This window comes from Condylura cristata, unplaced genomic scaffold, assembly GCF_000260355.1.
Source record: "Condylura cristata isolate star-nosed mole 26May11 unplaced genomic scaffold, ConCri1.0 scaffold00005, whole genome shotgun sequence".
Classification (NCBI taxonomy): domain Eukaryota; kingdom Metazoa; phylum Chordata; class Mammalia; order Eulipotyphla; family Talpidae; genus Condylura; species Condylura cristata.
The window spans coordinates 33788660-33806207 of NW_004567106.1; the positions used below are offsets into that span (position 1 = coordinate 33788660).

At 35.5% G+C, this 17548-nt stretch overlaps 1 protein-coding gene across 1 annotated transcript in view; it reads right to left on the minus strand.

The window, feature by feature from the left end:
• The window catches only part of AOAH (acyloxyacyl hydrolase (neutrophil)), a 129426-nt gene that overhangs the window by 40223 nt on the left and 71655 nt on the right, over window positions 1–17548 (minus strand). Inside the window, exons 12-13 of the mRNA XM_004676858.2 lie at window positions 16368–16371; window positions 1314–1393 (exon numbers count right to left, since the gene is read on the minus strand). Of these exons, the coding sequence (XP_004676915.1) occupies window positions 1314–1393; window positions 16368–16371 (84 nt within the window). The remainder of the gene's footprint in view (window positions 1–1313; window positions 1394–16367; window positions 16372–17548) is intronic.

The window sequence follows — 17548 nt, forward strand, 5'->3', positions numbered from 1 at the left end:
CTCTTTGTTTTTTATAGCTTACATAGATAGTTACTGAGAGTTTGGAAATTATCTGAATGTTTCCCTAAAAAGAAAAGATGCAATAAAATAATGTTCACTTTGTATCTATGCAGATTTATAGCCACATTCATTGATAACTTCCACCAATCTGTTGAGTATATTCATAGAGAGGTAAGGCTAATCTCTTCCTGTAGATCAGCTTGACCACAGACTCAACTATCTTTGTTGGTGGTGCAGTGGAGTGAGACAAGCTTGGTGTGAATACAGTTCTGCAATTTACTAACTTTATGATTCCTGACACTGTTCTTAGTCTCTCAATTCCTGTTTTCTCAGCTGTACCACTGTGAATATCATTATAATGTCTCAATTCTAAGAAATGGATTTTAACACGTTTGACATTGGATCGAATGCTGTAATCAATGTGCGCTTTGTAATTTTCCCCCTCTTTTTTCCTTCCTCGACACTACCCAGAGTTGTTATAATCAGTGGTATCTTAGTACTGAAGAAATATAATAATATTTGCTTTACAGTTTTTTGAAAAGATTGGATAAAATATTTTACAGAAAGTGTTATTAACACTTGATAAGTGATCAGAAAATAGCAGCTACTGTTTTATTAATTATAAAAACCTGTATTGTTCTTAGAATAACAGAATGTGTAGAATATTTGTTATAAAAATACATTATTTATAGGTCAACCACTAATTCAAACATGTGTTACTTAAAAATTTCTTAACATTTGAGTTAGAGATGGCACAGGGATGGTAAATTTTATGTGCTAAGTGTAATATGTTGAAGATGACTGCCAGACATGTTTAGGAGCTTCTGAAGTGTAAACTAAGTAGAGCAGAAATCAATGTCAGGGTTGATTAGTAATGTCTTTCCCAGTCTTAGGAATCTAGTAAAACCGAGAGTCAACACACACACTGATATACACACATACCAAGCCAGTGGAAATGAGGGACTGAGTCTCTGCAACTACCTTGCACTAGCTCAGCTCTTGTTCAGCTAGTGCCTAAGTCTTGACTCCTGAGCCTTGAATGCCTTGTATTTGGCCTTTCTAAAGCTTTGCTGTTGGTGAACTTACCTGCTCCCTTGGTCTATTCTTGACTGTATCTTGTTCTTGTTCTCCTTTGTTGAGGGTAAAAAGTTCAAACACAGGGACCCTCTCTCAGAGAGGATAATAGTATTGGAAAGGGAGACTGTTCACTTTATTCTGAGGATCTCATCTAATTCTTAGCTTTTGTGATATTTATGAAATGAAGTTAATTATTAAAGACAAGTTGGTGAAGCTGTAAATGGAAAGCTACATACCATTTCTTGAAATATTCTGGTAGTCTCTGTGATTGCAGTGGTTTCTTTTCCGTAACTGCATGTAAATAGAGTTTTTAATTCTGCAACAAATATGTATGTACATTTGTTAATATCAGTGCATTCATGTGATAGAATTCAAATACATTTATTTTTATTGAAATTTGAAAAATATGGTGAAAATGACTCAGAAAATAAAAACTCTGCAGACATGCTTTCTCTAAACTGTCAAAGCATTATTGAGTTGTTATAAGAACAGTAAGAATATACCATACTGCATCAAAGTTGTAAGTCCAAAATTTTTCTTTTTTATTGAAGACTTCCTTTCTAATCTTTTAATGAAAAATACTGTAAACCTCTCAAGAAACTACCTGTTTTTATAAATTCAGTTACCGTGACCTGACCATGTTCTCTTCTTTTTGTTGTCATGAAGTGATGGTAGACTTTTTGTCCACTATAATGGAACTCTGACTAGGACCTAAGTGTGCTTAGAAGGATGACTGCATCTCTCAACTTCCTTTACAGTCACAAGTGGTCACTTTGCTAATTTCTGACAATGAAATACAGTAGAAGAATCCAGTGGCAAATTTTGGGAAATGTTTCTTAGGAAACAGTTGACAGGTGATACTTGTTCCTTTATTCTTTTTGTCTAATCTGCTGCTCAGAACAGGAATGCCACAATCTTGGACTAGCAGGAGTACTACATGGAGAAGGCAGAGGTGTACACAGGAAGGCCCCTGGATCCTTGAGGACCAGTGGACCTGAGATTCTATACCAGAGCTGGACTATACATCTCTGAACTTCTATACATTATATTATCTAAATCACCATTCACTGAATCTCTGTTACTTGTAGTTGAGTCTCATATTAATGGACACAGAGTGTAGAGGCAAATTTAAAATCAGTATCATCAGGCTGTAATTGGATAAATTTTAAGCAAGTTTCTTAACTCTTTGTCCCATCTTTGATTTTCTATCTTAATTTGTCAAGTTTAACTTAATTAAAAGATATGTCATGAGGGTATGTTTAGAGGCTTCCTAAAATTATTTTTGAAATATGACCAGGCATAAACTAATGAATAACAAACTCAGAAGTATCCAATTATCCCTCAAAGGTGTTACATCTTCTTTTCATTACAATGACGATATATTGCAAAACCTTATGGAAATGATCACTAAATTGAAAAGATATGTATATAAGTGTCACCCATACTAGAGTGCTTTCCAACTGCTTCAGTGCTTTAGAAAGGTGAGTATGTTCGGCACTTGCCCTGCACTGAAAGTGGCACTCTCAATAGAAAACCAAGATGTTTCAATAATATGTGATATGTTTTATTCTTATAGGATTTTGAGGTGAATGACTTCCATTAATTTTTAAAATTAAAGTTGTCCATGCATATAGTATAAATAAAAATCAAATTCCTTTACTTGAGGGATATTTATAGAGCCCTATTGTGTTCTAGGCACTGTCTTTGATACCTGAGACAAGCGATAAATGAAAAAAATAAAGATCCTTGTTCCTGTGCTACTGACATTCTAGCAGAAAAAAATTTACAAATCATCAGTAGGAAAATTACAGAGGATGACATGTCCAAACGATATTTAAAAAATGGAGGCAGAGCAACCAGGATTAAGTAGTCGGAATAAGCCTCACTGAAATGAGAATTTGAGCTGTGAGCCTGGTATTTCCAAATAATTTAAGTATTTAAGTCTCTAAGACTTGTGGTGATAAATAGCAATTTCTCACTCTTCCTCCCTCCCCATTTCTACATTACCGGAGGCAACTAATATCAATCTTAATTGGCTGAGTCAGTATTTTATTCCTAAATAACATATTTTTAAGGTTACGTCTCAATTTTTAGTCTTTTTCATTATCTATGCATTTTCCACTCTCAAGAGGAGGATTTAAGTTATTCACAATTTAAAAAAAACTATGGTTGCTTTTGCTTCCCTTCACAACTCTTTTACTTCCCTGGAGATAACAGCTGCCTTTTATCTCAATGCTTAATTTTCTAAGCATTTTTTCATCAATGCACCCTCAGATCATTTACAATTATTTGATGTCCTCTCAATATGCCCCCATATATCATACATTTTATTAATCGTGTCTTGTGGAAGTCTCTCCTGGAGCCTATTGATTTACTTTAAAAAATATGTTTATTGAGGTAACGTATATTTGCAATGCTTTATGTATTTTAGGTGTATAGATTTACATCTCTACAAATTGATGTTATCATAGCATGCTTACCACCAAGCACCAATAATTCTCCACTACAGACCAGGAGTCCCCTTCCTATTTTGTGCCCATCCCGTCCCCTTGATAACCTCAATTCTATGGTAAGATTTTATAGGTTTGCTTTCAACTGTCCTTTTATTTCTATATACTCAACGCATGAGAGAAATCATCTAATATTTGTCTTCCTCCTTCTGATTAATTTTTCTTAGCGTAATTGCTCCAGCTCTATCCATGTTGTTGCAAATGGCAGGAATATTGTTATAGGTGAGTACAGTCCACTGTGTGCACATATCACATCTTCTTATTTGCCTGTCAGTGAATATTGTTTTTATTCCCCATAATTTATTGTTTACAGTGCACTGGATAACATAGAGGAGGTTATGTCTCCTTTCAAATTAATGCTTTTGCATTCTTCTGACACATATCTTAGGGAGAGATTGCTGGGTCATATGGTAGATCTATTTTACATGTTCTTAGAAAGCCCCATACTATCCTCTATAGGGCTTACACCACTCTGCACTCCCACCAACAGTGCACAAGGGCTCCTTTTTGTCTACACCCTTGCCAACATTTTTTCTGTTTTTTTTTTTTTTTTCTGATATGTGCCATTCTCACAAGGGTGAGTTGGTATCTTGTTGATCAATGATGACGAGCAATTTTTCATATACCTGTAAGCAATTTATCTATCTTCTTTGGGGAAGAAGTGTCTATTTAGATCTTCTGCTCGTTTTTTGATTGCTTTGTTTTCTCATTGTTGAGTTGTATACATTTTTTTGGAGATTTTGAGTACTAGTCACTAACCAGATGATGTGAAAAATTTCCTTCCATGTGGTATGGGGGTCTTGTTTTAATGCTAGTTTCTTTCCCTGTATAGAAGTGTTTTAACTTCATATAGTTCCATATGTTTATTTTTTCTTTAGTTTCACTTGCCATTGCAGATGAGTTCCCAAAACCTTCCCCAAAGCCAAAGCTGTGAACCATTGCGCCTGTGTTTTCCTCTGTGTATGTTACGATCTCTGGTCTTAGCCCAGTCTTTGATTCATGATTAATTTTTATGTATGGCTGAGAAAGCAGTCTTATTTCATTCTTCTGCTTGTGGGTTTCCAATTTGCCCAAAACTATTTATTGAAAAAATTCTTGGAAAATCCCTGGTGGTGCAACAGGCTAAGGCACAGCACTATGAAGCTATTGCAGCCACTGCAGCACAAGTTCAATCCCTGGCCAGGTTGGTGACACATGGCGTGGCAGACCTCTCCTGACCCACCCACTGATCTCCTCAGTAGTTTACTTCATCAATCTGCCTTTTCTGCTCTCCACTCTGTCTCTGATGAATCCTCTCACCCCCTGTACCTCTGACTTGTACCCCAGTTCTGTATGCATAAATAAATAAATCTTTAAAAAAAAGAAAAATTCTTTAATTCTTGGTTGCTGGTGGTGGATGGTGGGTCCAGAAGCATAGCATACACCTTAAGTATAAATAAAATTAAGATTAATAAGACTTGTTAAAGAAAATCTTCAAGTAGAAAATAGTAGTAACCTTCTCTTATTCTCTGAGCTCACATAGTTTCATTTAAGTATCTTAATATATAAAGCTAGTCCTGACATACCCAGGATAGGAAACTTGCTTGGAAAATAATATTCTAAATATTTTTAGAGAAGAGATTTTTGGATTTGTAAACTACTATGTACTATGTGCTCCTTTTACTAATACTTCTACTAGATTTCTGGTATAGGCAAGTGTTTTGTTAAAAAAGAGGAACCCAAGACAAGATTAACATTATTTTTAATAAGTTACCAACAGATGGGAGGAGTTGTTCTCCAGGACCTCAGGGTTTGCCTCTTATTGACTGATATGGCAGACTAAAGATGATTTCATTGTTTTTGATACTCCCAACCTGAAATCTTGTCTGACCTGATTTTCCTGGTCAGTGCCATATGGTGGAAGTGACACTATGACAGTTGTGGCCTGACTTAAAAAGTGCTTAGTAACTGTGGTCTCTTGGAATGCTGATCCACCCTGCCAGGGACATTATGTAAAAATGCCCTACAATGGCAGCAAACAAGATGTCCTTCAGTAGGTGAATGGATGAATAAGCTGTGGTACATATGCATGATGGAATATTACTGTTCAGCAATAAAAAGAAATGAGCTACTAAGCCATGAAAAGACAAGAAAAAACTGAATAATAACATGTTGTAAAATGAAAAAAAAAAAAAAAGTTTTCCACACAAACCAAGGAGATAGTACAAAGGTTAGTGGTTGTCAGAGACTTGAAGAGATGGATGGAGTAGGTTTAATAGGGATTTCCTAAGGTTGTGAAACTAACCTATACTACACAGTGATGGTGGATACAGGTCAACTAGTTATGCATATGGGATTTCAAGTCCCATACATGTATAACACAAAGAATGAATAATAATGTGAACTATGAGCTTTGGTTAAGAATGATGCATCAGGTGGGCCCTCCCTGATGGATCAAAGGGTTGGGATGCAGCACTGCAAGCTGGCCGCAGCTGCTTCCGTGCCAAGTTTGACCTCAGGCCCCAGAGGTAATCCACATAGTACTGCAGACCTCTCCTGACCTATCCGCTACTCAACTCAGCAGTGTACTTTGTCGATCTGCCTGTTCTGTTCCCCACTTTGTCTCTGGTGAAGCCCCTCATCGCCTTGGCATCTCTGGCTGGTCCCCAGTTCTGTTTAAATAAATAATCTTAAAAAAAAAAAAAGAATAATGTATCAAGGCCCTTTCTGGTGGTGCAATGGGTTAAAGTGCAGCAATATGAAGCTAGCTGCAGCTGCTTCATAGGGAGTTCAAATGAGTTTGATCCCTGGCCAGGGAGGTGACCCACATGGCACAGCAGACCTCTCTCATCTGGTTTGCTGCTCCCCTCAGCAGTGTACTTTGTCAATCTGCCTGTTCTGCTCCCCACTCTTCTCCAGTGAATCCTCTCATCGCCCCTGAAACTCTGGTCTATACTAGTTCTGTATGCATAAATAAATAAATCTTAAAAAAAAAAAAGAATAATGCATCAGGGCCCTTCCTTGTGTTGCAATGGGTAAAAGTGCAGCATTGTGAAGCTAGCTGCAGCTGCTTCATAGCAAATTCAATTGAGTTTGAAAAAGAATAATGTATAAGCATTGGCTTTTAATTTGTAGCAAAGTACTAGAAATATACATGTTATATAGGAGAAATTGAGAAGGAAATGAGAGAGTATATGAAAACTCTTATGCTTTCTTTTCAATTTTTCTGTGAACTCAAACCTGCTCAAAAATTAAAGTCTAGTAATTCTTTAAAGGCAATGAAGAGGAGCCAGTGAACTTAGTCTTCTAGATGCCTCTTTCCAGATACCAGTCATGTAAATGGAGGCATCATGGGCCTTCCAGTCCAGTCCAACCACTGGGTAAGCATGATTAATGTCACTTGGAGAAAAAGTTGGCTGGTCGAGCTCTGCTGAATTCCTGATGTCCCTAAACTCTGAGATACAGTAAAAGTGGCTATTGTTTAAAGCTACTGAAATTTGGAGTACTTGGTTACACAATGAGGTAATCAAAGCTGATAGTTATGGAATTCTAGGTTAAAGTCATTTCTCCCCAGAAGTTTGGAGGAATGAATCCATTGGCTCCAAGCGACCCACTGTTGTCTGAAGCATTTCTCTGTATTAATCCTTTAAGAGCCTGTCACGGTATCTTGTTCCAAGTGTTTTGAAATGTCATGAAAACAAGCTTGTTATGGCTATATTTTCAGTCATAATGTAGGACATCTGATGGATGCTTTCAACTTAGAAACTCATGCCACTGGTTCTGAAGTGTTCTTGAATTGTCTCATTAATGATTTCCTCTTTTTTTTTTTTTTCCCATAGAATTCCTATTATATGGATATTGGGTCATTTGGATGGTCTTTTAAATCTCATAATTTTCGATCTTATTTCCATCACTTTTCTTTTTGCTCTATTTTTTTTTGGATAATATCCTCAAACGTCATCTTTCAATCCTTTTTTTTCTGAAAATCATCTTATATCACTAATGTAATTACCAACTCATCTTTTTGTTTTCTGGATATTTAATTATAGTGTAATATCTTACAGTCTTGCTTCATAAATGCAACATTTTCTCTCTTTGAAGATACTAATTTTAGTTATTTTTTATACATAGGATATTAATTAGAGATATCTCTTTGTTTTTGTATTTCATATTTAAGGTGTCCCTTGTATCCTGGATATTTTGTTGGTTCCTACTTAAAAGTGGAAACTGGTTGAAAATTAAAAGTTTGATTGCTAAATGACTTTCAAAGGAAATCCCAGCTGTCATCTGGGATTTAAGGATCTCATCTTGTGTTCTCTATGGAAAAATCACCAACTGGACTGTCAGCTCTATAGGCTCAGCATTCAATATGAATCAATGTTTCAGTAGGTTGCTCCTCTCCTCACTGGAGTCTAGTGCCCGATAATCCATACTCTTGGTTTTTAGCTTCTCCAGAAAATAAACCTTAATCTAATACCACTGGTAGGTACAGGGTGGGAGGGCAACTGCTCAAATTGTAGAATTAGAAATGTATCTGAGGATCTTCTTTAGCAATATTTCAACCAGTTTTGTTTTAGCTTCTTTTCCATTTCTAGAACTGTTTTCTGTAAACATCAGATCTAAGTCTTTTGGGGGTTCTTCAGTATAAATCAGGTTGTTTCTCTGCATTTACCAGTTTAGAATGCAGCTTTCCACACTGAACTTTGTCCTTGTGGATAACTTCATTTACTGTCATGTTAGTAAGGTTTCTCAAGGGAAAGATGTAAAAACTTTGTTCAATCTGCTAACTTACTCAAAGCCTGAAATAAATACTTTATAAACTACATCATTTATGCCCTCTGTCTTGTCTATTATATTTTGAAAAAGCAGATGGGAAACGGCACTAGATTTCAGTTCAATACTAAAATAATTTCATGGCCAATAAAGAGGGGCTATGTTCCTTTAGGAATGTAATTGTCACTACCATTTAGCCATGAGTGCATTTTTGATAATTCTAAAATTGGAATTTATGTACCAAATTATTGTTTTTCTATGACTTTCTCATGGAGAGTAAATAGTACAGATATTGATACTGCACATATAGTTGCACAGATTATTACAAGATTATATAAATCTTTACCAACAGATGAATAGTTTCATCAATATTTCTGATCAGAGATAACATCTAGACTTTTGATATTAATGTTTTGCGCTAAGCACTAGAAAGCATGTTACATAATCAAAAATACTCTTTTTTTCACTCCATTCTCAAATACAGCATTTCTTTTATACATTCCAGGATTGAATTTGTCATAAATTGCTTAGGAGTCCTGAGGAGTTAGTTATCAATACAATATCTTAAGAAGCTTCAATACAATATATGTATGTCTACATATAATATTTGATTATGTCTACAAATATTTGTGATGTCCATAAATCAAGAAGATTGCTAGGTAGAAGGTTACCTTATACAGAGTGGGCTGAACTTGGACTGACAGGGCAAATTGAAAATAATATGCACAGTAAGCTGTTGTCATCCTGTGATGGCCATTCTAAATCTCCCACCTCTTCCTCTCTAATACTTAAGACTTAACTTTCTAGTGTTATATTTTGCTTCTTCTCTCCTCTATTTTTCAAATCAAAATCCTGTCACATGGCTTAGTAGAAGAGGCCATTTCTGTTACTGAGTATTCTTTCTCACAGCTCCCAATGCTCAAGACATTAGTGTCAACACCAGGAGGAAGGTTGGAAGGTACACACCCTTGTCAACATTTATTGTTGCTTGTTTTTTCAATATGTGCAATTCTCACTGGGGTAAGGTGGTATCTCATTGTGGTTTTGATTTACATTTACCTTATTACAAGTGATGCTGAACATTTTTCACATGTCTGTTGGCCATCTGCATTTCCACTTTGGAGAAGTGTTTTTGTAGCTCTTCTTCCCATTTTTTGTTTGGGTTGTTAACTTTATATTTGTTGAGTTTCATCAGCTCTTTGTATATCATTGTGCCACAATGCCAGTGGGAATGCAAACCTCTACAACCACTATGGAAAACTGTGTGGAGGTTTCTCAGACTGCTAAAAATGGAGCTTCCATATGATCCAGAATTCCATTCCTAGGTATTTACCCAAAGGACACAAAAATAATAATTCAAAAGGACTCCTGCACCCCTATGTTTATTGTTGCTCTATTTACAGTAAGGAAGATGTGGAGTCAATCCAAATGCCTAAAAATAGATGACTGGATCTAGAAGATGAGGTATATATACACAATGGAATATTACTCAGCAATCAAAAATATACACTCATGCCATTTGCAGCAACATGGATGGATCTGGAAAACATGGGTTCACTCATAGCAGGAATGGAAGGAATCAGGGGAAAAAACAGTAATTTTAATAAAGTAAAAAAAAAAAACACCAACTAACAACTACAAACCAGAGACATTCTATGAGGAAAGAGAAGGGGAAAAGATCAAACTGGGGTGGGAAGAGCACATGGGACTAGGTCATGGCACATGGGTGAAGTGGTGGTGGGAGCTCCATAAGGATTACAACTGAGAAAAAAGCAGAATAATGTAAGAAAATATATATATATATAAAATTATATATATAAATTATATATATATATATATATATATATAGATAGATAGATAGATAGATAGATAGATATAGATATGAAAAAAGGGCCCAGTTTTACTAGTTCTATATATTGGAAGACCAAAGTACAGGCATTTCATGAGAGGACACAGTGGTCAGATTTTGAATTTTAAAATTCAGTTGCATGGTGAAGAATGAAGTTAGACTTTCAGTGGTATACATAACATAGAATATACAGATGTTGAATTATAATGATGTCTACCTAAAACCCATATGATTTTATAACCCAATGTTTAATAAGAATTTAAAAACATTATTTTTATTATGTGATACAGGAATTAATATATCTAAGAACAACATGTTCTATATAGTCTCATTTTAGTAATTAAAATTACGAAAATAAGAATTGTCTATATTTACATATTGCAAACAAGATCTGCTATCCACACATATTTAATCCATTTATCTCCCTGTTTGTTTTTATTTATTTTAGTATCTTTGGTTTATAAAACTATATATAATTCAGAAACAGAGGATCCTATGCCTTCAGATGCACGTCACCATGCTATATTCACCACCAAGGTACCACAGTCCCCACCATAGTCCATTGTGCACCCTTCTTTGCTTTCCACTTTCTCTACCCCTCAGAGGTAGCGTAAGCTTTACAGTAAGATTTCTAGGATTTGATTTTGGTTTGGTTTTGTCTGATTTTGCTTTGTTTCTCTATATTGCACATAGGAGCAATGCCATGTGGCATTTGTCTTTCTCCTTTGGATTGCATAAAGATATTTACAAACTCTATTTTAATAGTTAAAAAATTCACAGAAAACTAAATAGGTAACTGTTAGACAGAACAACTGCTATTTGCTTTCCCCAGTATGGGCAGGTATAAGCAAAATACCATTTTATCCTAGAGCCTCCTTCTCATTTCACTACAACTGAAAGAAAATCAAAACAAAACAAAGAGTGTAATAAAGAATGCACCTCAAGAATAATCTTGACAAATAATAATCAACTTAAGGAGCTGATTTAAAACTAGAAAAAAAAATCGTGCCTCCTATGTTGACACAAAGCACAGTCCACAAAATTTACCAAAAGTCTCAGTGAATTAGAAGTTTTGGGGATGAACCAAGTGTGTGATATTAATCAAAACAGTGATATTCCAGGTTCTGGTGAAGTTTCCAGCCTATTTTGACTCTCTCCAGAGGCACTGATAGTGGGTATAAATTCTGAAACCCTAGTAAGTTGAATCTTAGGAAATAAGACACCCCCTCCCTCCCCACACACAAAAGAAAAAGACTGGCTTTGGAAGGCTAGTAGCAAGTTTGGTGAGGAATAAATGGTAACATTTGATATGAAAGGTTAGGCCAGGGGTGTGGATCAGGATAAAATTGGATAACTTAGATACTAGACAGGCTTTATCCAGGGACTCGATTGCCAGAAGGTTAAAAAATAAAAGATTGATATCTTTCTGATGTGAATGAGGTCAGGACAGCATGGGGCCATGGAGGTGGATTAAAGAACTTTCAACATTGCTTCTAGTCCTTTGATACTAGGCACATCTCAGAGTGCTGACTAACCCCAAATTCACTGCACTACAGAGCAAACAAAATTTCACTTTCAGAGGGGGATAAACATGCAGAATATGACTGTATATTCAGAGAGTCTAGTAATGCACTAATTATGCAGGGGTGTGAGCAGGGGTGAGGATGCCTGTAGAGGAGGTCTTAGGAGTTCAGACATGAAAAAATTAGCAAGACGGCATGATAGATTTTGAATTTTGAGCAGCAAAATAGCATAGGGAAATAGATTTCCTGGCCACACTGTTCAATAATTCATGAGCTGCAGCACTCAGACAAGGCTTCTTACCTGTTAAGTTAACCTCCCACTAAGATCCCTTCTTCTAGTGTTCTCTAAGCTTATAGCAGTTATAAGTCTCTCCATCCTGGCTATTCCAGCCCCAGATTTGATTTTAGGTAACTGCATCAGGGTAATCATAAGATTGTTAAAAACCTGAGAAATTTAAATCTTTGAATACTCATAAAACTGAAAGATGATATAACATGGAAAATTATTTTAATAATCTAATCTGCATTTCTCAAAGGGTGCTCTCTGAAACAGTAGTTTCTTGAGCTATCTCTTTCTCAATGCACACAAACACACACAGATTATTCATAATTCTGTGGTCAAATAAGTTTAGGAAATCTTTTGTATTACGTCTTGGAGATATACTAAGTCTTCTGGTTTATTAAAGATTGTGATAAGTCTTACACTAAATGAACTTGCTTCTTTGTATTTAAACCATAATTTCCAAGACTTATTTGACCCAGAAATGTTAAAAAATGTGTGCAAAATCCTTTAACCTCTTATGGAAGTACTGTTTCATGAAACAGTTTTGAAAGATGTTGAGTTTTCTGTATGATCTGTTGTTTGAGCATTGATGATCTGAAATTGCAGTTTCAACTCATTACATAGATTTTACTAGGTCAATTCAGAGGTTGTTTATTAACTATAATCAATGTAGGTTCTGGATAAAAAGTCAAAGCAAGTCTTGATTTATCTATTATTGACCAAATTCACTTGTTAGCAGATACCTCCTTACTTTATTCTTTCTACCTAGCTACCAATTGGTAGTTTTAATTTACTTTTTCTCCAATTTAGAAAAAAAAAATCTGGATCACAGTACATTTTATTTTTATTTTTTTAATTTTTATTTTTTAAAGATTTATTTATTTGTACACACAGAATGGGGGTACAGGCCAGAGGCTCAGGGGTGGGGAGAGGCTTCACCAGAGACAGAGTGGGGAGCAGAACAGGCAGATCGATGAAATACACTGCTGAGGGGAGCAGTGGACGGGTCAGGAGAGGTCTGCCGCGCCATGTGGTCACCTCTGGGGCAGGCGGGAATCGAACTCATGCGGAAGTGGCTTTAGCTTCTCAGTGCAGTGCTTTAACCCGCTGCGCCACCAGGGAGGGCCCACAGTACATTTTAAAAAAAATTTTATAATTTTTCCAAAAGGATTAGGCCAATTTATATTCCCAGAAATAGTGCAAGAAAATATTTTTTTCCCACACCCCAGTCAATACTAAATATTGACAACCTTTTTAATGTTTTCAAATCTAAAAAAAGTTAGATTTTTATATTTTTTAGATGTTGGCATCCCTTGGCCTCTGTTTTGATTAATTTATTATTTAAATTTTTTTCCCATAGGTATACATTACATTGATTTTACATGCATCACATCATGCAAATGGAGATTTAATTCCTGCCTTTTTATGCTCCTTTTTCTATTGTCCCTAGCATTTTCCCTGAAATGTGAATCCTGCAAATCTTATTTGATTTCGGCAATTTGATAAAATGCAGATTGCAAAGTGTTCTGTAGATGTAAGTGATTTTATTATGAATTTTCCTAACTGATTTTATTGAGTACCTACCACTATGGTGCCTCATAATGTGCTGGGTTAGGGCCACAGTACAAAGGTAAGCATGACTTCTCCATTTGAGGTGTCAGAGTCAGGGTGCAGGGCATAGTGGAGTGAGTTGGTAGGGGGCAATGAGTAAACAGTTATGACAAGTGAAGGTGACACTGGTATGAAGCAGCACAAGAGAGAATCAAATGGCTGTATCGAAGAACTACCTTTAAGTGGTGGGAGTTGAAGCCTGAAAGGGATTAATAAGGCAGGAAAAGAGGAGGGCAAATGTTCATAAAAAGATACTCAGACTTACCTTACTAACAATCAGAACATTAGAGAAACAGGAAATTTTTTTAGATTTGAAAAAATTAAGAAGGTTGGCAATATTCAGTATTGGCTGGTGTGTGGGAAATAAATTTTTTATACTATTTGTGGAAATATAAATTGGCCTAATCCTTTTGAAGAGATTATAAAATTAAAAAATGTGCTATGATCCAGATATTTTTTCCTAAAGAAATCCACATATGTATTCATACAGAGACAAAGCATTATTGGAATTATTGAATTAGAAGATCTGGAAATAAGTTGACTGTTTATTAATGGTAGAATAAAACAAACATCTCATGAAGTATTATTCAGAATTAAATAAGAATAGAGTTTGCTTCAAAAAACAATATAAGGTGAAACATTTATTTGACAATAATAGTATGATGTCACTTATGAGAAAAATCCCAACAAAGTATTTCCTTATATACAAATATATGCATGTAAAGGGTATGAATATTTAACAATATATTGATAACGGGGGGAAGTTTTTTAATTTTATTTACCTCAAAATTTTTTTGTAGAAAGAACATATATTTATGATTTGAGTAAAAAAAAAATAAAAATAAGTAGGACACAGAGGAAGATCAAATGAGGAAGTTTGTCACATGACAGCAAGCTTGCTTGGGTGATACCAGAGTGTCTGCTGAAGGTCCTTCCTGCCCAGGGCAGTGTCCCCATGTCCATCCCATCTTGCTTTTTTAGGACTTCCCTCCTTCATCCACCTCTTATGAACTGTCTTATTGTTACACATACTGTGTGATTTCTAGTCTAATAGTATCTTCCAGATCTGTCACTTTCTACCAGCTATTATCCATTTCTCTTCTCCTTTAATAGTAAAACTTGTTTAAAAGGTGTTCATACTCACATGCATTTCCTTCATATTTTCTAAACCTATTCTCTCCTACCATGCTCCCGTATTTGCCCCACTGAAACATTTCCAGTCAAAGTCTTCTCAGGGTCACAGTCTTCAGCACCCAGAGATCGTCCCTGGTTCTCTTGCCTCTAATAGCCTTCTCTGATGATCCATCTCCAATGGAAACACTTTGTTCACTCCTTCTCCCCTAAACTGTTTTCTTTCTACTTTTAGGACTGCTACTTTTCAGTTTTCTTTTCCCACATCTTTAAATGCTGGCACACCTTGACCTCTGTTCTTTTTTATACTCACCTTCTGGAATGACAGGTTTTTTTTGTAATGACTTACATTTTTAAAATTATTGAAGAACCCAGAAAGGGCTTATTTATGTGAGTTACAGCTATCATATTTGTGTATTAGAAATTTGAAAGAACATCTAATTATTAATTCATTTGAAACAAACATAATAAAGTCATTGTAAGTTAAAAAATTTTTTTCTGGAAAAATATTTTGTAATGCCTATGCCTCCAATTAGTAGGAAGGATGACATTGGTTTATGTTTCTGCAGAGCTTTTAAATGCCTAACTTAATAAAGACAATTGGATTCTCCTGTTTTCTTATTTGATTTGATATTTGTCTTTTTAAATATTTATTTAATGGAAAAATATGAGGCATTCTGGCCTTACACATATAATTTGAAAAGGGAGTGGTATTTTAATATGCTTTTTAGATATGCCAGGACATGACAAGTGGTAGTTTCTTAAAGATGATTATCTATAAAATGGAATCTGAAATTATATCAATGAATTTCAGCACCATGTTATATTAAAATTCATTGGTCTATTTTGCACTTTCAATGAATCTGTTCTCCAGGTGTGATTTAATATATTACCCACTAGTCATTTAGAAAATATTGGTTCACTGAGTTATGCAGCTATTCCAAATGTTGATGCATTTTATGACCTAATGTTGAAAAATCATATTTGTTGCTAACACTAAGTATTTCATTAGAAAAGTCTTTGAGTCTTAGGATGTAGTCAAGTTCATAGTAGAAAATGCAAGTTTTCTAAAATTCAAATTTTTTTAAAGTCTAAAATTTACGATAACCAATCAGTATGTCAGTTGTTTTCCTAGAAGTGACAAACATATTTCATTTGTTTTAGATAAAACATCTGCCATATATTCAAATTTGAATAATCTTAGTTTGTTTCATAGTGTTTTTAAATAAAAAATGGAGTCCCATGAAACTCAGTATACTTAATGAAGTAACATTAGTTTACAACATTGTACATAATTCAGAGGTATAGGATCACGACCTCTCAGATGTCACCACATCTATCACATAGGTCATGTTTTTAAGGGACTATATCCCTCTTTTTTAAACCAGGAGTGTGTTAGTGTGAAGACCATTTCTAGAATTACTGTGTTGATTCATGCTCAGATGCTAGCGGTTTTACCTATTATTGCTTTTGTGCAAATGATTCCACAGTGCAAAAGGTAAGTATTGTTTTAATATTGCTGTCAAAATAATATTTACTTTGTGGACTCCCAGAAAGGGTCTTTACCCTCCTAGAGGGTCATGGGTCACACTTGGAAAACCTCTGTTATACATTCTTCCGATCAACCTCACCCAACTTCAAATGACCAACTCTCTGGCTAATTGTTTTGCAAAGTATAATTTTAAGATGGCTAATAATTTGCAATTATGTCACATGTAATTTTTGAATAATGGGTTTAATAAGGTTATTAAGTCCATTAGTGTTTAGTACTTATGTGTCTTTTTTTAAACATGAAATTAGGTTAGCAAATCATAGCTGCAAATCCCTTCTCTCCAATTTTCTGTTTTTAATACCCCAAGTGACTTGGTTTGGAGTTATACACTGCATTTCAAAATTGTTCTCTCACATAATGTCTGTTGGTGGGAGAGAATAGATAACTTTTCACACTCTGATTCTAGGACACCTTCTCAACAAAGACATGTGTTTAAATGTCCTTGAATAGTCTTTGCTTCATTTATAGCTTATAAAGCAAATTTAAGTCAGAGGTAGTAGCAACCTTTACTCTAAAAATTTCATCTGGCTTGTCCACTTCCTTTTTCATTTCTTATCTCTGTAGCTTGATATGGTAACTTTTTTGATTCTTTTAGCTTTCATGATCTTTATGCTTAACTTCAGCTGCTTATTGACTTCTTTAAAGTCCAGCTGCTCTCTTTTTCCTTCCAGTCTCTTACAGATCCCACCTTTGAAGAACTTGCCTAACACTTGGCCCCAGCCTAAGGAACCCCACTCATTGTACTATTTCTTGGCCCCACATTCAGAAGAAGGAGTTTGGACAGACTTAAATGCAGTTTTTAGATGTGGTCACCTCATCAGAAAGTATTTTTTTTTTGTTAAGAATTTGGGGTTAGGGCCCTCCCTGGTGGCGCAGCGAGTTAAAGCACTGCACCGAGAAGCTAAAGCCACTTCTGCATGAGTTCGATCCCCGCCTGCCCCGGAGGCGACCACATGGCGTGGCAGACCTCTCCTGACCCGCCCGCTGCTCCCCTCAGCAGTGTACTTTATCGATCTGCCTGTTCTGCTCCCCCTCTGTCTCTGGTGAAGCCTCTCACCACCCCTGAGCCTCTGGCCTGTACCCCAGTTCTGTATGTACAAATAAAAAAAAAAAAAAATTAAAAAAAAAAGAATTTGGGGTTAGCTGTTTCCTTCTGGGGTATGCTTGGAGGAAATAGCGTACATAAAGGACAATAATGGAGTACCACTTTAATTAATAACCAGTTAAGCATCTGGTATCACACAATCCAAGACTTACTAA